Raw genomic sequence first — 23,964 nt, forward strand, 5'->3', positions numbered from 1 at the left:
CAACCAAAATCGTCACTTATCCCTTTTTATGACTAGCTTCTTCATGTATGCTACTGGTCACTTACACTGGATTTTTTTTCCTCAGTAAGACAGGTTTCTCTTCCAAATTTAATGCAAGGGATACCTTCTGGAACAGAGGAGAAAGTTGAAATTCAAGCAGCTGAACAAGCTGAGGTTAAACCTGAAAAAGAACAAGAGCAAAAGCCAGAAAAGAAACCGAAGAAGGAAAAAGTGGAGAAGAAAGGAAAAGACAAGAAACCTGATACAGAAGGTAACTGTACAGAAATGTTAAGCTTTGTTAGCTTTTGTTTTTGTTTGAGATGCAGCACTGTCATTAATTTTTTAATCACCTGTAGCCTTGATCTTCACACCCTCCTGTAACAAACTTGTTACCTTTTGAGTGAATTGTATCAACAACAGGCAAGTTTACAATTTACATTAAGGGCCCATCAAACTTACTTAGCTGCAGCTGGTGTTACAGGTTATAATAAATGGCCCTTGTTGGCAGCTGTGCTTGGCATAATATTAATTTTTAGCCAGTACTAGACTGTGAGCAGTCTGTCTTTTGGTTGTTTAAGATTCGCAAGAGAATAAATGCAAAGCAATGAGGTGAGGTGAGTGGTGAAACCGCATGCCTCGAGTAGCGCAGGTGTTGGAAGACAAGCAAAAACAAGTTGCAGCTTGTGGCTTTGCCACTCACCTCTGTTCATTAACGTTCTTCAGCTTTTCCAACAAAAAAGAGACTCCTCACAGTTTAAGCCAATACTACATTTACCTTCGACCTTTTGTTCAAAGGAAGTTTGAGCAGCAGCTATCCCAAACACACATGTATACATGCAAATTTTTATTAAGATTTGTCATTCAATAATCATTTAAATATCTTTTTGGAGTGCAGCATACTGTACAATCATGTATTTTTATTAATGGAATGTCAAAAGAACATTGTACCATGTCTGCTAGAAGTAACTGCCAAAGTGTTTTTCTGTTCTTTCTTTTTAGTATAGATAGACTAGGAGTATAATAATTATTGCCATTTCTCCTGAATTGAATGCCAATCCATCACAAGGTTTACATGTAGTTGCAGCCTTTTTGTTAGCTCTCTTTAGCAACTTGCTCATACCCATTTATACTCTTGGGTGGCGAGAGAGAGAGAGTGATTGTTGGGAGAGTTAGATATCTTGCCTGTTAGAATACATGTACTGTACATGTACAATTCAATAACCCCTGCCAGACGCAATCCTGGGCTTCTTGAACTAGAGTTTTGCAGGCTTATGTGGTGTACTGTTGGGTTGTCACAAAGGCTTGAGGTAATGTGGGCACTTTATTGTTGGGGTATGGGCACCTGATTTTGCCAATTGTTTGTGAAATGAATCAGATGTCTTTGAAAAGCATCAGATAAATAGCCCAGTAGAGTAGCTGTCAGGTCTTGTTCAAAGTGTATGGTGGTTTTGGCCATCAGCCATCTAGTACCCACTGTACATAGCTGTACTTTTTGACACCCCTGTTCTGGCAAGTCACTAACCAGTAAGAAGGACACGGTCATGTGTTAATAAAACTATCCAGTGAGTATGCTATGATTGTTAATTGTTTGGTGTTCTCCTTACTATATATTCAGGAACTCCGAGCAGCTCAGAACCTGATGTCTCCCGTATTGATTTCCGGGTGGGTAGAATTTTGTCAGCCAAGCACCATCCTGATGCAGATACACTGTTTGTGGAAGAGAGTAAGTTGTAATCCAGTAGATGTAAATGCAGCCTTGGAAAATGTACATACATGTAAAGATGTACACTGTACATAATTTGTATAACATTTGGTCAAGAAAGGATAAATCTTGGAATGTGTGTAGACATTTATTTGGTACGCCTTATCTAGCAAATTTGGTTTGTGTTGCATTGCACTTCTACTATCATAAAAGATTAGATATTCTAAGAGAGTGCTAGTTATCATTAACCACGACATTTGCTCAAGCCTGCAGAAATGTGAACAGGCTCCCAACTTAGGTATAAGGTGACCAATACGTTGAGCAAGAGGAGGGCATTCTTCCTTCCTAGACTACTCTGAGTTGCCTTTGCTCACCAATTTGCCACAAGGGAGTCTGATAATGGTCCACAGTGTAAAATTCCTCCAGAAAAATTCCGTAGTGTAAAATTCCACCAGACTAGTCTGGATATTTGGACCCCTGCCGAAAAAGGAAAATTTTAAAGAAAGATTTTCTCTCTGGATCATATCATTAAACACAGAACATTGATAATGTTGGATTATGTTATGTTGAACCACATATTCTCAGGCACTGGTCTCTTTTTCCACCTTACCTCCTAACCCCCTTCCTCTTGCCCTTTATTTGCCAGTAGCCTGAATGATATCATTTATAATCTTTGAATTTAAAAAAACTGCTATAATCATTCCTTGCTCTCCAGATGACTACATGTATTTCATACCCCATAGATGTAGATTGGCCCCTGCTATTCCTAGTTGCTGCTAACCGTTTGTACCTATATGCTCACATCATTAGTCAAAACACATGAAAACAAGGAGGGTGAGTTGTGTGTTCATGCCTCTTTTGTTTCAGTTGATGTTGGGGAAGAAACGCCCAGGACAGTTTGCAGTGGCCTTGTGGGATCAGTGCCACTAGAAGAACTTCAGGTATGGCCATTTAATAGCAATGAAAGAATGGAGCTGAAAAAACAAAACAAACAAAACAAATCAAACAAAACAAAACAAACAAAAACAAAAAAACTAGTAGTTGTACATTTGACATGTACATGTACGAGGCATTTTTGTGCAAACTGTCCTTATGAAATGTTACTGTTACAGTGGTGTGCAATATTAAACTATTGACCATTACACTGTATAACTACTTTCATGAACATTTTCGCTGATATGTGCCTAGGCTTGATTTCAGCTATTTTGGGGTCCTGGTGCGAACCTCCTCCCAGTGTGGGGTAAAGAATGCAGGCTCATAGAACAGCTGGAAATCAAGCCTGATGTGTCCCAGAACCCCCATGGCCTTGCTTTTCTGATTGAGATGTACACTTGTTCTCCTTAAATTCTCTTTAGGATAGTGTGGTAGTAGTGATGTGCAACCTCAAACCAGTGAAGTAAGTTTACTTATTGATTTTTTAACATATGTGTAATGCAGTTAATTTTTTTTCTCTCAAATGAATGTTGTACTATGAAAACCAAAGCACACGCAGTCACAAAGAAAATTGCTGTGGCTGTAAATTGCACTAATAAAAGAACTATGCCCCAGTTGCTCGACGGCTGACTAATGCTGCCGTCTGGTTAAATCACTATCCAGCAAATAAGTCTTGACAAAACAATAGTGATTTATTTGGTGGATAGCGTTATCCACCTTTCAAATAACCCGGACCTGAACTTCTCAAACTCGTTAATGCAAAGCTATACTCGGGGGGGGGGGGGGGGAGGGGTACTCCCTTATATGGGCTATATAGGTATGTGCGGCCCCAAAGGGTATGGTTTTTCAACCGTTTCAGTCATAAATAGGGTATTGATTTTAGCTGATTTTGGTCATAAATAGGGTATGGTTTTTGCACTCTAGCCTTGATATCGGTATGTTTTTAAGAAGAAGCCACTTTTTCATCATTATCGAAAAGAAAATCAACTAAAGCCCTTCACAAATTATGTTTATGGTAATTTAACATTGGTCTGAACTAGGGAACTAAATAAGTTCCCTAATTAGTTCAACTAATTTTAACGCAGGTCTGAAACAGGGTTTTGATTTTAGGGTCAGGTCATAAATAGGGTTTCGAATTTTTGGTCAGGTCATAAATAGGGTAGGGAATATCGCAGATTTTGGTCATAAATAGGGTAAGGGTTTTGGGAGGCAGGCCGCACACCCCCACCCAATTTTCCTGGGAGTATCCCCCCCCCCCCCCCCAGGGGCTATACTATACCATCACGTTCATGCAAAGCTATACTAGGTCTTTCCCAACTAGCGGAATAATTATTATGCAGGTGGGCCAGTAGAATCCAAGAAATTGAATATTAATTAAATAGTCAGTCCAGCAGGATCCAGGGATTTACATTATGTTGTTTCTCCTCCCATGAAGCAATCGTCGTGGCTTTTGTCATGGTCTGGTCCCAAGTGTCATCATTAGGTTTGTGTGACCATCAAAGTAACAGCAGCATGACAAGCCAAACAAGGGGCTTCAGGGAAGGACAGATCTTTCTCCAGTGTTTTCAATTATTATTTATATTGTGTCTTGTTATAAATAGAATGCGTGGTGTGACATCTCAAGCCATGGTGATGTGTGCAGTGTCTGAGGACAGGAAGTTCTTTGAATTGCTTGCACCGCCTGTTGGCAGTGTGCCAGGAGATAGGGTTGTATTTGATGGGTATCCTGGAGAGCCAGACAAACAGCTAAACCCAAAAAAGAAGGTAAAATATATAGCAAATGATTTCAAGCCCTAATAATATACTTCCCAAAATCCTCACAGCTCCCTACTCCTAAAATGTTGCACGGGCCAAAAAGAAAGCCAGAAAAATTCCAATCTGAAAAATACTTGATATTTTTAAAACATTAACACAAACAGTGCTGCACAAAAACACAGAAATGTTTACATTATCATTGAAACGAACACTGCTTCCCAGCCACTTTAAATGCAAGAACTCACCTCACTCTGGAAATTTATTGTGAGTAAAACTGGACAACAACCATCTGGTCCCTTTGATGTTGTTCATTCATATTTTTCTTCACGCTGACCCCATATTGCGTAATCTAGTGGCTTTACACTGTGAATCTTGTCTGGACAGAAACTAGTGTACTGAAGCTAAAAATACAGTGCCAATCCAACTACCAGATCATAGTGACGTTATGTAATGTTGTAGTCCTGGTTTTGAGACCTTCATTCGCACTGTCTGTTCAATTCCATCTTTCTGCAGCAATCGGATGTAGGCGTAGTTCGGTATAAAAACACAAGATGTTTCTTCTCTTCTCTCTCGCTCCAGATAGGGCGGGTAGAGACACAACGAGGCTGTGTGTGGCTAGGAGAATGCCACACTCGATTTCGAGCCGTTTTGTGAGCCCGCGCCCCTTGTTCCTCACCACACAATAGCAGGGGAATTAAAACCGGACTCCGAAAACCAAGTAATCCCCCTCTCGCTAAGTCCGCCTTGTGTCGCCGTAATTATGCAACGAGGGAAAAATGGCCGTGCGAAATCCGGGGTCCTTCTTACTCCATTTCGCGCAGCCAATTTTTTTCTCGAGGTCTTCTGTTCACGCACGACGGACTAAGCGAAAGAGGGGCTACTCGTAGTCTAGGAAACGGCTGGAAATAAAGCCTGGGACAATGCCAGCCATCCTGAAATGTCAGCGTTTCTTTTTTGTTTTGTTTTGATTTTTTTTTTTTTTTTTTTTTGTCAACGCTTTCCTGTAAAAACCTGTTTTGCAGGTTTGGGATCAAGTGAAGCCTCATTTACGGACAAACGATGCTGGAGTTGCTTGTTACAAAGATGTTCCTTTCACTGTAGCTGGAAAGGGTGTTTGTACATCACGTAAATTGTTTAAGGCTCCGATAAGTTAATAAATGGCTTTACTAAATGTGAAAATAAAGTTTTCTTCAAGCAGAATGTATTTAATGCTTTCCGTCTGAGAATACCTTGCGCGCAAATCACTGAACAATGGGTGATACAGGGCCATCCTTTAATTTCGTCGTCATCTATGAACAGTATCCCAAAAAACAAATGTATGCGCAATGGGGGTCATACAAACTGAACTTTATTTTTCCTAGTAATACAGTGTCTATGTACATTCTTGTAAAGTAAATTTGATATTAACTGGTTTACATGTTTGCCGTGTGGGAGCCCGAGGTGGAAAACCATTTGTTAGTATGTGTTTTTAAAGAGACTCAAAGAGCTAGTTATAGCTGCATCTTAATCAGGGAGACTGTCCCAAAGAAAAGCTCTATTGTATGAAAAGCTACATGTTAAACATTCAGTCGGCATATAGGTAAGACTAGTTTATGCGCGGCGTCGCAGAGGTCGAAGAACGCCAATCTCTCGGTGAACATACAATCCTGGCCAAAAGTCCTTGGGACACTTGACAAAACGACAAGTGGTGACGCATTATTTTGAAGTGGGAAGTCACGATTTAATTTGCCGAACCTCTCTTCTCCCCCCCCCCCCCTCCCCCCGCCCTCCCTCAAAAAAAAACAACAAAAAACAATGTTGGAATAGTGGGTCTACTTTGGATGAATCGACATCAACATTGTGTTGGGGGTGGGGAGGGGGAGGTGGGCAGAAAGATCATATGTTGGCAAAAGTGTAACGTGTCCCAAGGCATTTGACTAGGGTTGTATATACCTCTCTGAACGAGGAGAAACTTTAAAATGCAGATAGTTCCACTACTGGAAATTAACGAATTACTTTCATTAGAGAGATTTTACTCGAGGAATAGCTATATTAGACGCTAATTCCATTGTTGACATTTTCTTAGTTTTGACTAGCACCAAATGTTTTACGGCTTAACTGAAATCACTATTCCTAGCTACATAATTTGGAATAAAACAAATAGACATGCCTACAACGAGTTCGTTAGAACTTGGAAATCTGTTTCTCTCATTGTGTTCAGATAATAGAATGTTTCTGTCGAGGAACTATCGGCTGATAGTTGCCCTGCGGAAATTTGATGCTCTCAAAACAAATATTTGCCCGAGAAGGGAAGCTTCGAGGAAGAACATACTATGAACCTCTATTAACCTCTATTAACCTCTATCAACCCCTATTAAAACGAACCTCTATTAAGCGGCCACCCGTTCGCGGCCAGTTATCAAAGTCCCGAAATCATTGTCAGTAAAATACTGTAAATAAAACCCCTATTATCCGGCCACTTCTATTAAGCGGCCGCGGCCACCTTTTGGTCGTACCCATGCGGGTTTTCCTATTGTCTTTACCGCTATTAAACGGCCGTCCAAAACGTAATACCTCTTTTTGGAGAAGGCGATCCAATTTCCCCGAAGGTGGCCGCTTAATAGGGGCTCGGCTGTAGTTTAAAGAACATCAAATTTCTACTGAAGAAGCAACTATCTGACCAATAGTTCCAAGACATAAACACTCTATTGTCTTCTTTGTTCACCACTAAATTTTCTTCTGCGTGCCAGTTCAAAAGTCATATTGAATTATTTTCAACTTCTCTAAATGAAAAGCGTGAAAGCCAAATGTAGAATTTGAAAACGAAAACAGACAAAAAGCCATTAAATGCAGATCAATCAATCTTTCAATTTTTTTTTTTTTTTTTTTTTGCTTCTACAAGCCCGCTTTTTTATAGAAAAGTTTTCGCGTAGGGTACTCTCCATCCGGGTATTTTCCTTGGACGGAACTAAGGGCAGACGGTGTTTCTCCGCTGATGAACATAATCGCGTCACGTGATCAATTTTAACGAATAAGAATCGGAGAAAATTTAGTGGTGACATTTTACTCGCAGAAATTTCTTGGTGTCGCAGAAACTGAACTGAACAATTGACTCGAATTATTTCAAGGCCAATCTCTGAAACTCGCAAAGCGCTGATTTCCAATTAAAATTAAGAATGTAATATATATATGGGTTGCTGATCAAGCGTGAGGTCGAGAGGCCTGAAGTTTGGCCAAGTTCTTTTGGGGCGGTTTTAAGGACGTAGACAGAGACGAGGTCCATTTTCACGCAAAAATAACGAGGCCAATATTCAGGCATCTTGATGGAACAAGCTTGCTCAACAAAGGATTCATTATATGGGGCACGGCAGCTTTGGAAATATTTTTTCTTGCTTGATACAATGATTAATCCCTGTACGGTTTGCCGTCTTATTCATCTTGTAGCGTCAGCAACAGAGTTCTAAAATATTCGTCTAACAGGGACAGATGGTTGAGGATGTTCGCCGCTCCAAAGGTGTGCGACGCAAGTTCGAAGGTCTCAAATGCGTCTTCCGTCCTCGCTTCTTCAATAATCTTGTGCAACTCTTTTAGTGAGTTTCTGTAGAGAAACGAAAAAGAAACTAATCAGTGTTTACCGTATGTAACTTTCCTGGAATGTTCTCATACCCCCTAGTTGTTCTCCTTGGTGGGAAGTTTTACCAGCCACTGACCGAGGAAACTGAAGGGTCTAGTCTTAGAACGAAAATTTGTTTGAAGCGAACTCTCTCCCAGGGTCTTCCAGGCTCTCCCTTCGAATTCAAGACGGCGCATGATTTAGAAAAGTCGCTATCTTGGATTGAACGCCGAGGCTGGGTTGTTAATGCTAGCTAACCATCTAAGCATTGCCCATTCTACAGACGACGGGTGATCCATAACGTATTGATGTCGCGTCCGGTTACTTAGCAATCACACTTAAATGTAAACTGTGAGTTCAGTTGAGCCAGTTCCGCTATATTGCGAAGAAAGAAAATTTTGCAATGTGCAGAATGATCTTAGGCAAAGTGAATCTTTGTCACTGGACATTAAATCTGAAGGCCGCGGAATTAATTCCCGTAATGGCCATTAGCTGGTGTTGTTCTCGATAGTTTGCCCCCTGCCAGTTGGGATTTTTAATCAGGCTATGTTCTCTTACAATATTTCTTTGAGCATTTGTTCCAATTTGTCCTGAAAAGCTTCATTGGGGGTTGGGGGAGTGGTCAATAAAATAGTTATCTCAAGCTGAAACGCTCATAGAATCATTAGAGTTCCTGACTTTTCCATATGCGATGTTCATTACGTGTTTAATTTAGTTCGCGAAGAAATGCCTGCCTCCAAAGATCTGCCGAATACTTATACTCAGAATTTCATTGGTATTTTTGGAATTGGCATGCTACACTCACCTTGTGATCTCAACATCAACAATTCGTCTTCTGAGTTTGAGCCTGCAGTCTTCGCAGTGCTTGTCTTTGCAGTCGTCATCTTTGTAAGCCTCAACTGTCTTGCGTGCTAGCGTTGTCAGCGGTAAATATTCCCTGTTCATCTTAAGTATTCCGTCAGCCAGTAGTTGTGCCTCGCTTTCACACAAGCGCGAAAGAATTGTGGGACGCGAGCGGTTGGCAGTAATGATGTTGTTCTTGTCTAAGAGGACCCTTCCAGAAGATTTAGCCTGTCGAACGTAAGAAATCATTTCGACCCGCGTCAGTGTCTCGGGCGGGTTCATCCGACGCTTTAGTTCTCCCAGGCTGATGTTAAACTTGGTTTCTTTGAAACCAGGAAGGGAAAGAAGGCCGTTCACTTGACAAACTGTATCGCTGTCGTCACGGGCTTGCACTGCACCGAGACCGTTGAAATGTTTTGCGGAAAACTCGTCTTTTTCTGGTACAGACTGCGGGAAGGCTAGGGTGTTAACCCGTCCGTTTCTGATTTGCTGAGGTTCTCTTTCAGGCAAGAAGAAACAGTCGATGAGGTTTCTTGCTGAATTTCGTTCTTCTTCTTTTTCTTCCTCGCCGTCGTCATCATCATCATCATCATCATCATCATCATCATCATCATCTTCTATTGTTTCGTCAGCTGCGTGACCGTTACCACATCTCTGATTAATTTCCTGGTCGGAATCACTCGTGTTCTCTATCTGCATCTCGTCCGAAAACGCTTCGTTTTCAACGCTTGTCGTATGCGATGGATTACGGTTGCTCGTCATGATTGTTCGCTGTCTTTCTGTTGTACTATAGGGAAGCCGCTTTTCTTTGTTATTCCTCACCGCTTTTACGATCCTATTCAGCCTTAGAATCTTGGCAACGTCTTGAGGATAGCGGCGTAGTTTATCTGGCAGTACTTCAATGTTATCAGCCTGTTCAGTTGGGCTCCTAATTCTCTCCAAAGCGCCATCATCTGGTTCACTGGCCACTTCGTCTTCATTTGCGGAGATTTCAACACCTACTTTCTCCTCAGCATTAGCGCTGCGTTCCTGGTTTTTTGGTTTGATTTTTTCATGACAGAAGATCACGTGCTGAGCGGTTTTTTCTTTTGGAAAGGTACCACTCTCTCTACTACACACGTACTGGAAATTTGCTTTTCCATTGAAATAACCCTCGTCGCTCTTTCGTCTTTGACAATTATACTCTCGGGGGCCATTATTCAAATGTCTTTTCTCCCTTCGAAAAGTCGAAGAGCTGTGTGGGAGCACTCGATGGTCGGCTAGGAAGCGACTTGGTGCTTGTGGAGATTGCGATGCGAAATGTCCCTCTCCGTTAGAAGACTCCGCAGAACGAGCTTTTGTTGGAGACGATGGAGATGAGTGGTCCATTTCCCTACTGTAAATAGGGTCCAAGCAAGGTTCTGAAGCTCTTCTTCTTTCATTTACCATCCTCCCCTCTTCGACTCTCTTGCAACGCATTTCGTTATATTGCATGAAGATTGTTTGCTCTGTTTTCTGTCTTTTGGTTTGCTGCGAAAGTGGTCGCTTGCGATCTCTATACCACTGGTATGTCTTCCACACAGGCACCTCATCCTTCGGATAGACAGAGCTATTGCTAGCATTGTTCTCTGGCAAAACTGGCGAAGAGACGTTCTTCACGGGTCTGTCTGATGGTGAGCCGTTTATTCCAGACATTAGCTTTTCATGGAAACCGTTGGATTTAGCTGTGCTTCGTTCACCATTTACCAACTGTGTAACGCCCTCATTTCCGTTCAGTGATTTCACATGGCTGGTGTCGCGCTGAAACGACTGTTGTCGTTCACGAGGAGACAAATCATCATTTCTTCTGGTTGGGAAACGCTGTGTGGACATAGCAGGATCGACGCTTCTTTCCACTAATATCAAGGCTGGTTGAAACCCCTTGAAAACCTGCTTGTTGGGGTACGACCAACCATTGACAGGTGAGGTTGAACGTTGCCGTTTTTTCAGTGCCTCGAAATGTAGATTTCGTATTCTTTCATCTGGTTGGAACAAACGAGACTCAGGTCCACGCAAAGAAGGCGGAGACCTGGAGACCTCCTCGGGACGGGACACACCCTCGGTACGAGAGGAATTTTCTGCATGGTGCGCACTTTCGGAACGGGACGCATGGTTTAAATATTCTTTTCTCATTTTCTGCGGTGATGATCTTCCACGGGGCTCGTAAAATGAATTATCCTTAGGCGATTTCACTTCGTTGTCTTCACTCGGGGATGAAGAACGCTGAGGTTTGTCGCAATTATAGTCATTGTTACATGGAATATCATCGACCGCCTCTTGCTTTACAACCACGGAACAAGCATCCTGTTGCGACCGAGGACCATTCCCTGAAAGCCAAAAACAGAATACAGATAAAATGAGTACACTTAAGAGCCAGTGCCCATAATTATGGACCAAACAACGGCACAAGTCGAAAAATCGATTTTGCTCATTTTTTGCCCATAGATTGGCCCTAGCTAGTAAACAAACGGACCATAGTTAGTTTCTGCTAATGCAGCTTTTTTGGGGAGAAATTTGCGAAAAACGATTTTTTTCCGATTAGGCTCGAAATCTACTTCCGGTTTTGCTGAATTTTCCGAATATTTGATTGCTTCGCGCTCCGCAGAACAGCTACTTGAGAATCTTTCAATGGTCTTTACATTCAGCTCAGGTCTTCATGGTATGACTGAGCGAAAAATAAAATAAATCGAGGCTTCGTTTCAGCCTGAAACGAGATCGAACACGAACGGAAAATATTACGATGTGTTTCAAACGAATTATAGCACTAAAATATCGCCATATTTTTCTATGGGCTATAACTTTAAATGCCATAAAAACACTTTATACGGGTTAACTGTACACCCACCTGTTTGAAAATCAAAAAATATCTCTGGGCAAATGGTTTTAAGTCGCCCGCCTTGGCCTGTGCTTCTCATGAATTTTTCCCTGAACCGCCGTGAGAATGTAAACAATTGCGTGACTCTGGCGGTCACCCTGAATACATAATTCGTTTCCAACAAACCGCAGATGGCTATCTTAGAACATTTGGGTGAAAAAAGAAAAACATAATGGACCACTTTTAACTTTTATATTTTGAAAGTCATCGCTTTGGAAATTTCGTTAATTAAAAACGCCAATTAAAAGCAATTTACTCGGAGTTCGGGTGTTACTGCTATGTCGTTTTAGGCTGTCGTTCTTTCTCTGATCATTTTAATTACAAGAACGAGTTCTAGAAAGAAAATCGTTCTAAGTTCATTTGTTAAGCGTAATGAAAAGTTGATATTGTTGGTTTGTAGCCTTACGTGATCTGAAGGAACGCTACAGTGAGTAAATTTGTATTTGTTGATTTCGACGGATCGATTTTCGTTTAAACCTTTTTATTTGTGCCAGCACATTTAGTGCTTTTTCTCCTGCTAAAAAGTCGGAAAAAGAAAGTAAACAAATCCTAAAAGTCATAAATAAGAGGCACCGACAGTGCGAGTGTCTCGGTAAGCTGTTAATTTGAACAATTACTGTGCTGGACGGATTGCTTTCCTGGTTACCCACGTACTATACATAGTTCATTGTGCGCGAATGTTTCTGTTTCAAACAACTGAAATGCTCAGTGCTTTTTCCTTTTTTTCTTCAGTCTTAAAACTTAAGGTTAAAGTTAGGCTAAACCCTAAACTGTTTTGGCGGCCAACCTATTTTTGGCTAATTGCTTAATCAAATTATATATATATTTCATTGAAATTCGCTCCTCTGTGACCGACTTCCGCGAACAAAACAAGATGGATGTTCGCTGTTCATTTAAGACTACAGTCCTGGTCAAAAGTGTTGGGACAGTTACGGCAGATGACTTCACAGGCAGCCTCTCTTAAGACCAAAACCGCGCAAGCCCGCCTACCCCCTCCCCCTGTCAATGTTGATAAAAATCTTGAAGAAAAAAAATCCATGACAATAGCCTCAGAATAGCCTCGTTTCAAGAGTTGTTCGCCTCCTAGAACAGTATTCTCGAACTAAAGAGACGATAAGATAGATATTCACGTCTTATTCCAATAATAGCGATTTTTCAGCAATCGCGTTTGGTTCCAACACAACTGTCTAACCACTTTCTATTGTCCCTTTTTCCTTTTTTCCCACATCCAATCTAGTCTTCAGAATAGCTTCATTTTCATGCAACATTGCTAGGGGAGAGGGGGGGTCAATTGTACTTGCTTCCATTCATCTTTTGTTCTAAAACGTTAAGGACGTAGTTGAAATTGTGGGTTTCAGCGCGCAAAAATGGGAGGTGTCCCAACAACTTATGGCCAGGATTGCAGGTTTACACTAGAGGAAATTGTTCCGGATTCGTGATGAATCCAGAATGTTTTAGTGCCGGATTGATTTTGCCATTTACACAAAAGTGGACGAAACCGAAATAAAAACCCCCCGGTTTGGTCGTGTCTCCGGAGATTTTGAATCCGGAATTTAAAGTGGGAACTTTGAATCCGAAAACTTTTGAATCCGGAGAGTTTTGTCGTGTGAACGATTTTCTCTCGAATCCAGATATTTTTCCGCCTGTGATCTTTTGAGTTTGCGGTGGAACGAAAATGGCGGATTACATGATCCAGTCGTAGTCGAGTCGTAGGCGCATTGATGGCCATTTGATGGCGGTCGCTGGGTGATTACCTCGTGCTGTTTCAGGTGTAGGTAATCACTTTTATAATGGGTAATGCCATACTCCTCAGAAACCGTGCCCAATTTATACTTTACTGCGCAGATGACGACGATGGCACGATCGAAAACCTCGACAGTTTTCGACCCTAAACCCTAAGTAAATACCTGGAGGAACCTGGCATGATGGACAACAGTACCGTGGTCAGCGAGTTGAAAGAAAACTTCAGACTGTCTCAACCTAGCCATAGCCTTATTTTCGGAGGCATTTTGTTTCTCGTTGTCGAGGCAACAAACTGCTTGTTAACCATTCCATCATGAATGTTCCCGGAGTTATCGTCGTGTATAAACGATTAAGAATCCGAATATCCTTTCACTGTAAACCCCTACTAATCCGAATACTCTAAAATTGATGAATTCGGGAACTCCTTTATTGTAAACCTAGTCCTAGATCGACCACTGTAATGTTTATTTGTCTACCAGTGTTTTGATCTGCAAATTTCAGTTAATTGATCAAACAACCAAAGTAGAAAAGATGGATTTTTTTCCCAGTATGATTGAAACTTAAACGCAATTTCTTCCTCGGCTAATTCAATTCAAGAAAATCCGGGTTTTCTAGTTGAGTTTGAGCATATTGTGTAGGTACAAATTTTCTACACAGCTAGAAGAGCTGAGATGCCGTCACGCAGTTAGTAGTCTATAGAAATTATGGTATTTCCACTTGACTTTATTTGTCAGTCAATGATTCAGTTGCCATAAATCATAGAGGATTGGTTAAGTGTATCTCTGAAACTGCTACTGTGTTGTAAGTTATCAGTGAAATCAATAAAATAAACAAGTGTTAAAATCATTTCCCGGAGTACTGTAGTAACGTTCTTTATCATGGATGTCGTGGGTGTCGCAATGCAAATGAAAAAACATATATATTTATACTAAGTTAAACAAAAAAAACAAAAACAAAAAACAAAAAAAAAAACATTTTCCATTATTTTATCCACACAACGTTTCAAAAATTGCTTTCATCGGATTGCTGGAAACGAATATTTTACTCGAGAGTGGCTATCCGCGTCACGCAATTGCTTACATTCCAACGGCGGATTTTGGGCAAAATCTATGAGAAACACAGGCCAAGGCGGGCGACTTGAAACCATTTGCCCAGAGATATTTTTTGATATCCTAACAGGTAGGTGTATATTTAACCCGTAGAAAGTGTTTTTATGGTATTTAGAGTTATAACCCATAGAAAAATATGGCGATGTTTTTAAGCAATAATTCTCTTGCGACATACTGTAAAATTTTGTGCTTCAGTTTTACCTCTTTTCGGGCTCAAAACTAACTTTGATTTATTTTATTTTTCGCTCAGTCATACTACCAAGACCTGAACTGAATACAAAATCCATTGAAAGATTCTCAAGTAGTTGTTCTGCGGAGCGCGAAGCAATCAAATATTCGGAAAATTCAGCAAAACCGGAAGTAGATTTTGAGCCCAGTCGGGTCGAAATCGTTTTTGACGTATTTCTACCAAAGAAAGCTGTATTAGCAGAAACTAACTATGGTCCGTTTCTATTCTTACTAGGACCTATCTATGGACAAAATACAAGCGAAATCAATTTTTCGACCTGTGCCATTGATAGGCGACTTAGATCCATTTTTATAGGCATTCACTCTTAAAACGCCTTAAACAGAACTGAATTGTGTTTAATTTAGTAAAACCAAAACACCGGAAGTTTTCGTATCTCTGGTTTTCCGAAAGCTGTCGCGTTGGGCGCGTTCTATTTTTCTTTCGCAGCGAACACAACACTGACCATCTAACATGGCGGCTCCGACTTTTTCTTTTTTGGACGTGTTTACGGGAAACCCTCATGTCATCCCAAATGATGTAATGCCTCACACATGTCCCAAAGCATGGAGTTTTCTCCATGACACTGCGGAGGCAACAAATGTTTTAAGTGACATGAAACAAAATCGGCAATAATATATGTCTCTCGAAAACCTATGTTAACTCAGCTAAACTCAATTGTTTGTTCAGTTTTCCTTTTGTTTCGATGACAGCTCTGTAAATTGGGCGTCCCTTAGCAGGTTCATTTCCACTCTTCTGCTTACTTGTGTCATCGTGGTTTCTGTTGTTACCGACAGGTTCGTTAGATTCGATTGGTTTTTCACTTACTTTCGAGGATTCTAAAGGCTAAAGAAAGTTCAATGGTCGGCTCAGCAACTTTTCGGAGGCTATTCGGACTGTAGTTGATCGTACCTCATCATCTTGTAAAAAAGTCTTCAATCATCCCTAACAACAACAATCTTTATTTGTACTCTCTCACACTATAATACTAATTGTACCAAAATATCGATGATTAACTTTCAGGTTCCTCTTGGTGAACTTTCTTCCAGAAGCACGACGTCTTCCTTTTTGGGTTGAGCTTTCGATCGAACTCTTGGAGCTTTCAAGTGTATTTTCGTTCTTTCACGCAGACTCGGCACATATATATTCATCAAGCCACAGTTTCCAAAACGCGTTGACATTTTTCTGGCCTTTCTTTCCTGTTGGTCTTCTGATGCAAGGTATGGTACACCGGTTTTTGGGTGTATACTAATGAATTCACCAGGGGTTAATGCGAATCTAGAATTCAAATGGGCTTCCACGTACACTAATGGTCGCGAATTTACAACAGCTTAGACTTCTGTAAGGATGGTTTCCAACTGGACAATGTTAAACAGATCTTGCCAATACTTTTTCGGAGAGCAAGCGTTACAATTCCCACAAGCCGTTCATAAAAACTTCCATCCAGGGGGCCATTTCAACGATAATGCTCCATTTGATTCCTTTATTGGCTAGATAAGTTTGCACGTCAGGGCTAATGGTGGTAAATATCCATGCTTCATCAACATTGGACTTTGCTAGCATGAATTGTGAAACACTGTCAGTTATAATCTGTTTCGGCTTGCCACGCCTGTTGATAAATCTTCTTAGGCACAAAAGGAATTGCTCTGCAGACATGTCATTGATGAGTTCTAAATGGACGGCTCTGAATACTAAGCAGGTAAATAGACAGACCCACACCTCGTTCACTTTCACATTCAAGGGTCCCAGACAGTCAAGGCCTGTATATGTAAAGAGAGAAGACTCTTCTATTTTTGAGGGTGGGTATGGAGCCATCTGGGGGCATTCTGTATGGACCCCCTTGATGTCCTCTGCATTTACATCGACAGTTCAGAAGACCTTGTCTGACTGTTGGTCTTTCCTGTGTATCCAGAATTCTCTTCTGATAGTTGCATGACAACGTTTGTGATACTCCACCATGCATCAACTGAAGGCTGTTGATGGCCAAGTTAATAAAGCCTTGGTTGTTCGGTAGAAGCTTTGGGAAGGGGGTAGTTTCTGGAAGATTTTCTCTGATCACCCTGCCATGGCAATGGGGGATTCCACTTTCTATCTTAGCAAGTCTAAGTTGATTCTTCAGATTGTTTGTTGTATTGCTCTTGATTGCATTAATCTCTGATGTAAAACTGCTTTTCTCGGGACACGTCTTTTTCACATCATCTTTGCTTGGTTTATTTCTTCGGCTTTAAGTTCTTCTTTTTCGGTGCTCTTCTTCTCCGAAGTTTTGGAATTAATTGTAAAAACCGTGCCGTCACTATAATTTTTGATCTTTGGGAGGTTTTGTAACAGATACCAATGCGTCAGTGGTAGCTTTGCCTTCACTGACGTCCTGAGTTATGGGCCGCAGGCTTCCAATAGTATGCTAACTGTCATCTTTGGTTGTATAATGTCGCTCAGTATTTTCCCGGTTTGTTATGTATCTGTGCGACTTATGTCTTGAAAGCTTTACCGTCCATTCTTGATCATCCTTCTTTTGGTCAGTCCACTATCACATCTTTAGGTAGCCTTGTCATGACCAGGGTTACGAGCATTTTTGTGTCTACATCCTTCCCTAGGGCTTGTAATGATGTGAGGTGTCATAGCTGGTACGAAAGGCTAATGTATATAGCTTGAGGAGGCAGGTAAATCCATGCGACTAGTGTGTGATGAACAATGAGGATAATCTCATAATCCAAAGCATTTTTGCAATAGTCTGATTACTTCCTGATAGTTACCATTTGTCAAGGTTAACCCTGAGATTACTTCTACTGCTTCTCCTTCAAATTTAGCTCGAAGGTAATTCATATTCTCTACTGGGCTCGGTGATTCATTGGAGGTACTGCTGAATCAAAAGAATCCCAGAATTCCAGCCACTTCAATAGCTCCCCACTAAATTTGCTGAAATCGAGCTTTGGCAATTTTAGTGTTAAGTTTCGTACCGGGTTTTGCTGTTGCTGCGTGAAGTGTTTTCTTCCGTTTGTCCTTCTTAAGCCTCTCTACTTCAATTTGTAACTTTCCGTGTTCAATCTGGGTCTTTTGTTTCTCGATTTTCAACATCTACTCCTTCAATTCAGGTCAATATTTACTTTCACAATTCCTCGTCTGACCTTGAATTCCATTCTGTCCTCGATCATTTCCATTCTCGACGAAAGTTCCACAGCAAGTTGTGCGGCTTCTAACACAAGATCATTGTAATCCTCATTATCTTCCATCACAAAAAAAAAAAAAAAAAAAAAATTATCTTCCATCACTTTTTCGTACTCCCTTTCTCCGGAGGTTTTAGCGGCGTCTTCAAGTTGAGTTCGGAGACCTTGATAACACTTAAATGCCGTTGCAGCGGATCTCGTTTCTCACGTGTTTCATCTAGGAGTTGCTCAAGATCTCCATTGATAGGTCGCTGTTTGATTTCTTTTGCTGCCTCAATGTTGAGCCACATGTGTTTTCCTTGGCCCGATCAGTCTTTTAATCGCGCCCAAGTCTGCTACCATCTCTTCGTAGGTTTCGGCTAGGCTTCTAGGTAACTCGGCTAATTCGCTGCTGATGTTGTTGTCCACGACTGCGAGGAAAAAATAATTCGACTGACGTTGATGTGAACGGCTTTCAAACGAACGGTATCGCTTTCTTTCTGTCTTTTGATCTCTATTTCTCCTTCATTCCGCTCGCTCTGCTACCACGTCGGCGTTTGAGCGAGTTTTATTTTTATTACACACTGACAACAACATAGCCCGTGTACATCCGTCCCCTAGCGCACGCGACAATACCGGAAGGAATTATTGTTAGAGAACGTTTATCGACAGTTGATCAAAGCTGGCGGTGTTTCAGCCAGATTAAAGGAAAAACAATGAATATTTATACATGTATATTGTCTTTTTGTCTCGAGTTTCTTTTGCCTTTCCGCTGAAACACCGCCTTGAACTTTGATCAAGAAACACACAACCAGATCCAGGCCCCCTTGTAATCGCGCACGGTAAGAAAACCGTTGATAGAGGCTAAGGCTTCAGTTGATGTTGGAGCATCCTCCAAATCCTTAATGTAGCCTTTTGTGAGTGCATTTTGAAACTCAAGCAAGTAAAGGTTAATATTGCTCTTGAAATGTGACTACTAAAGAGCCGTAAAAGGCCTATTAAGATCTAATTATATGTCATGATCTCAAGAGGTTCTGCTGACTTGTGCGTAGTGTTGTTGAGCGATATCTCAGTTCGAGGAGTCGTCTACAGGTTCAAGTCTCCTAAAAGACGTCGTCACAAGAGAATCGCAAGCTAAGATGAAGTGAAAGAATTGGTTCTCCTAATACAAGGGGACTTTTTTTTTCTTACAATCAGCTAGATATTTCACCCCCTGTATTGTCCCTCAGGGATAATTAATATGATTCGTTACCTCTTCGCTTCTTTAATTTTAGCAAATTGCTACTATGATAAGGCATTCAATAGTGGTTGGATTCTAAATATAATGGACAAAATTTCAAATCACGTATTGCCAACTTCAACCCCTGTGTCACTTGGCTCTCGATGAAACGACGATATTTTTCAAAAGCACTGTGGTTTCCAAGGCAACTCGATCAGTTCTTCGTGACTTCAGCGGGTTAGAATTTTAGTACGTTTACTAGCATTTTCTTTTTGTCTTTTTGCGCACTGCACGGTTGAATTGAGTCAAATTGGAAAGTAAAGATCAAGAGAAATTCTTGCTGAAAATAATGATGAAAAGGACTTAGATGCTGCAGGCTGAAATGGTTATGTCTAACGTCAAGGGTTAAAAATAAGACTTTCACAATACTGTGGATTCCTGGGAGAATAAACCAACACGTAGGAAAGTTAAAGTGTCTTAGATCTTCTCAAAGATGAAGGTCTTGCCGCTTGCATCTAGAAGCTCCGGAGTCGTTACCTGAAGAAATAACTTTCCCTAAGGAATATTATCAAGAGGGAACGTTTGAGAGGAGGAAAGCTTTGATCTGTGAGCAAGTTTAGGTTCGCGTGATTTTTAGATAACAAACAAGGCCGAAGGACAGCCCGTTGCATACCATACAAAGGAGAAGCTATATTTTAACCCAACACGCAATAAAACATTGAAGTACTCCGTATTTTATCCACGAGGAAAATTAACTACTAAGGAATATTGTCTAACTTGGACAAAATTGGCGTGAAAAATGGGAGAGATTTTGGAAGACTAAATATTATGTCCTTGGGGCTAAAAGTAAGCAGTAAGATCGGAGTTGTCGTGAAAATTGATATTATTCCGCCCGCTTTTGTTAAAAAACCTAGAAATTAGTTATTAAGCTTGAAAACGCTGCAATTAAGGCACAGAGGCGTTATGCAAAGAAAAGACTCAGCTGGTGCTTTATATACATATTAAATCTTATAACGGAGTCAAAGCCGACGCGCTCGCCCGCAAGCGTCGATTTATTTTGTCAAACTTACGAGAGGGAATCAAGGTTAAAGATAGAAAACCAAACCTGTATTCAAACGAGATCTGATATTATTTAATGGCAGTCATCCGCCTCCTGAACGACAACATCGAGGAACTAAAGCAAGGAAACTAAATTTTACAAAACGTACAAAGTGTACATTAAAATGTTATGTACGAAACATGGCACGACAACTTTGACCAAAAGGGTTTTGCCTTAAAAGAGCTTACGATCAAACTATCTACTGTATTGTTACAAGAATTACGAATTTAGTACAAGCACTTGCTAATAAAAAGTATTCCGTTTCGCCTATTGCTCTTAATGTACTTGTTCTTAAGCTCTTGCCTGTGGTCGATTACATTTTGGCATTATGGTCTTACAATACACTGCATCATACAGAACGAGAAGCCCACCGTTTAAGCAGGAAGACAAAGTTTGAATGGCACATATTTAGAGCCCAACTAAAAATCTACTCGCACTGTGTGCCCGACACAATTTGGAAAAGAATCCCTCATCACAACAACTTGAATGCATATATTTGCTTATTCTCTAACGTGGTGTCTGATTAGGAATTTAGGACACAGGAAAAATATTCAAGACCACACAAGCGCGCGTGAATTATGCTCTCCGTCTCCGCGAAGAGTTTGCATATGTGCGCATGTAATCAATTTGCCGGGGTGATTGAGAGATATTCGTTTTTGTTTCCGGCCACCAGTGTTCGCTCTTAAGAGGGGCGACTGTAGGCTGGACTGTAATCATGTTGAAGTTTAGCAGCTGAAGGGAGGAAACGTTTTATTTCCGTTAAACAGCTGAGACGAGTATGGCTACATGATCTAAACAAACGCCCACGGTTTGTAATGAAATACAATTAAGGTATTGCAGAAAACTTCTTGTGGCGTTAATCTTTCTGGTACGGCAATTTCGTAAATTGTCGTGAAACTTTGCTCTCTCTATTATCAACTTGGACTGCCTCACCAAATCGCGAGTTTCAGAACTGTGGTTTGTCGATGGAAACGTAAGTTCGCCGCTAACTATTTGGGCTTTTGTCAGTGGCTTATCTTCAATAACAAACGTTACAACAAAAGAACAACGCTTTATCGTTTCTAGCTCGAACATTTCCAACGAGTGTTCTTGAGTTCAGCTATCTTTCACGTTATTTTAGGGCCAGTAGATTTAACCTACGTAGCCTATGAAAAGGCTGTGAATGACGTGGCGAGAACACGAAATGAATATCAAGTATCTATAGGGTTTTGAATTTAGCAACTTTAAGTTGCTATGTGTGTGAGCTGATGTTTTGTAGCAAAGGTGCATTGATTGGACTAAAGCAAAGTCATTTAGAGCTGTCCAAGGTAAAATATTAATGACGATTCTTCGTTGACAATTTGTCTGTTGTATGAAGCGTGACGGTCTCGATCGCCTGGAGTGAAAAATTCAGCCGTCAGTGCAGGTTGTGACAACCTCGACATAAAGACATTCATTACGACTGACAAATATTAACCCTCAACTTTACTCTGGAGGTTGCTTACCTTCTTTACCGCCATTTTCTTACGCATAAACATTGTACAGTCAAATACTTTTCAAATTACTCTCGAAGAGAAAAATAGAGTTTGTTTTATTTTGCATGTTAGAAAGGCTGTGCCCGTACATGCCGTAAGTGTTCTCGGAATTTCCACGCAAAAAATGCAGTTTTCTTCACTGCGTTGTATTTGTGCTATCCATTTTTTGGAGAGTGATTTGATTTCTGTGGATGGAATGTGCATATGCGATAACCGAAGCAGAGGTGTTTTCATGGCACAGCGAAACGCCCGAGGCTGCATCACCTCGCGTGGTATCAATAATTTTTAAGCTGGTCTGCCTTGTCAAGCTGCAATTTGACAGCATATTGTGAAACAGTTTTGACTGTTGGTGAATGAAAGTAATTCAACTGACAGACAGTTTTAACGCAACAGTTTCCTGGTATCAATGTTCAGAGTGACAGGGTCATTAGCGACGATTTAAATGTATTGGTTCTAAACAGACCTAGCGAAAGGCAAGCGAATTTCTTGCATGACATTCCCTTCTATAATGAGTTGTTTAAATACAGTAGTTAGCAGTCGGTCCTTACCTTGGGCAGAGTCTTGAAAGATCATCTGCTGTCTAGCGTGGTGGAAGTAATCAACACTTGCCAGTCTTCCGTTTTGCTGCGGGGAATCCAAGCTAAGACTGCCATGATTCTCTGAACAATACGTGGAGGGCAAGTCTCTCTCCGTCTTAATTTTAATAAGCACGTTGTCTTGGAAAGCAATTTGCGAAGCCATTGCTTCTATTTTCCTGCAAAGAAATTCTCAGCAGAGCTGAGGGTGAAAGGAGATTGTTACTAGAGTTTTACGCAGTGTTCTTTGTCCACGCGGGACGTTTTCAGACCGTTTTGACAGAAGCGCTATTGAAAGTGATCTATTGTTTCACTCCCTTTTATTCAAATTTTGAGATGTCAGAAATAACAAGATGCGTATTGTGTCAGTCAGGCCTGATTATGTTAAGTTAGCCGGCAGCCCTTGTTTCAAAAGCCAGTCTGCATACTTAACCCCCCAGGAGACGAGTAATATATGTACCACGCTCACCGTGTCTCTATAGCCTCGGGGAATAAATTGATATTCAGAACGTTGTATTCGGCTGTCTGCCTATTTGAAGCAGTTAGCCTCGAAAAGGGCTCGCGTAATTTACGCGGGCTTAATAGCTGTCCCTGAGCGCGCAACACCCTGGCCAGGTAAAACTACCTCATATTTGGAGATGCCTTAAAGAAACATAGAAATGAAGTCGTAAAGCTAAGTCAGCAATATTAAACTACAACACACACATTCAGCGGGCTATAAAGCCATATCTCACTAAACTGCTGAAGCTTGAGGCCGTCCAGACACATCCGATTGAGCAGCAATTCAAAACAGTATACCCGAAACAATGCCTTTTCTACGCACGTACAATTTTGGCAGTAGCGACGAGCCATGTTACCTCGGCCTTCAGTTTTTTCGACATTCTTGAAAAGAATGATAACAAATTATGATTCAGTAACAGATTTGAATGGTTGGTATTTTTATAAGCGCGTTCCTTAAAAATACAGATAGAATTTGGTCGCTTGCACTGTCAAGCTCTGATCGAAATTAGCAACATAGTCCCTAGCAAGAATTTTCTAAAATATATACATTACATTGCGTTTTATTCAAATTAAAGCTATCTTTTATGATCTATATCCGTCGCGTCCGCTTCCGATTTTGTAGGTGCCCTCCTGAAAAAGAATTTTGAAACGTTTTAAAACTTGTGACGTACCGTGTCAAATGATTTCAAACGATCATGACTTCGTTCGAAAATCAGTAAAACGTCAACGAAAAGTTCAGGAAAGTTCTGTGTTTCAATTCATGTCATTGCATTATTAGTTGTCATTAACAGTGTGCTTTTATTTAAAACTTGCCTGGGGCTATTTTAAAACATTGAACAAACCTGCCGCTCACCAAACCGTTATACATGACAGAACAGCACCAGTTGAGTCTGAGAAACTAAAAATAATATGTTTTCCAGTTTTCGCTACGTGAAACGTTTCTTGCGGTTACTACACAAACACCAAGTGAAGTGTGTTTTTTGCAGCGTGAGGCGAGAGGCAAGCATAACATCATTCAGGGCTGTGTTAAATTAAGTACGCCTTGGGGCAAAGATCTTTTTTAGAAACCTATTGACATCAAAACACGAGCTCTCTTAAGAAATCAATGGGACTCACG

The 23,964-nt window shown here is 40.9% G+C and overlaps 2 protein-coding genes across 2 annotated transcripts in view; one reads left to right on the forward strand and one right to left on the reverse strand.

Annotated features, from left to right (window-relative positions):
• The window catches only part of LOC145488355 (aminoacyl tRNA synthase complex-interacting multifunctional protein 1-like), a 12,692-nt gene extending 6,919 nt beyond the window's left edge, over positions 1-5,773 (forward strand). The window contains exons 4-9 of the mRNA XM_081467204.1: positions 86-271; positions 1,616-1,723; positions 2,570-2,643; positions 3,058-3,098; positions 4,237-4,399; positions 5,413-5,773. Of these exons, the coding sequence (XP_081323330.1) occupies positions 86-271; positions 1,616-1,723; positions 2,570-2,643; positions 3,058-3,098; positions 4,237-4,399; positions 5,413-5,544 (704 nt within the window). The 3' untranslated portion in view covers positions 5,545-5,773. The remainder of the gene's footprint in view (positions 1-85; positions 272-1,615; positions 1,724-2,569; positions 2,644-3,057; positions 3,099-4,236; positions 4,400-5,412) is intronic.
• On the reverse strand, positions 5,717-23,648 carry LOC145488346 (uncharacterized). Its single transcript, XM_081467191.1, has 3 exons — positions 22,320-23,648; positions 8,788-11,170; positions 5,717-7,967 (listed from the first exon to the last, which is right to left on the reverse strand). Exons 1-3 carry the CDS (start codon positions 22,510-22,512, stop codon positions 7,799-7,801), a joined length of 2,745 nt encoding a protein of 914 aa, XP_081323317.1. The 5' UTR covers positions 22,513-23,648; the 3' UTR covers positions 5,717-7,798.
• Positions 23,649-23,964: the final 316 nt, after the last annotated feature.

This window comes from Orbicella franksi, chromosome 1 (genome assembly GCF_964199315.1).
Source record: "Orbicella franksi chromosome 1, jaOrbFran1.1, whole genome shotgun sequence".
Taxonomy (NCBI): Eukaryota; Metazoa; Cnidaria; class Anthozoa; order Scleractinia; family Merulinidae; genus Orbicella; species Orbicella franksi.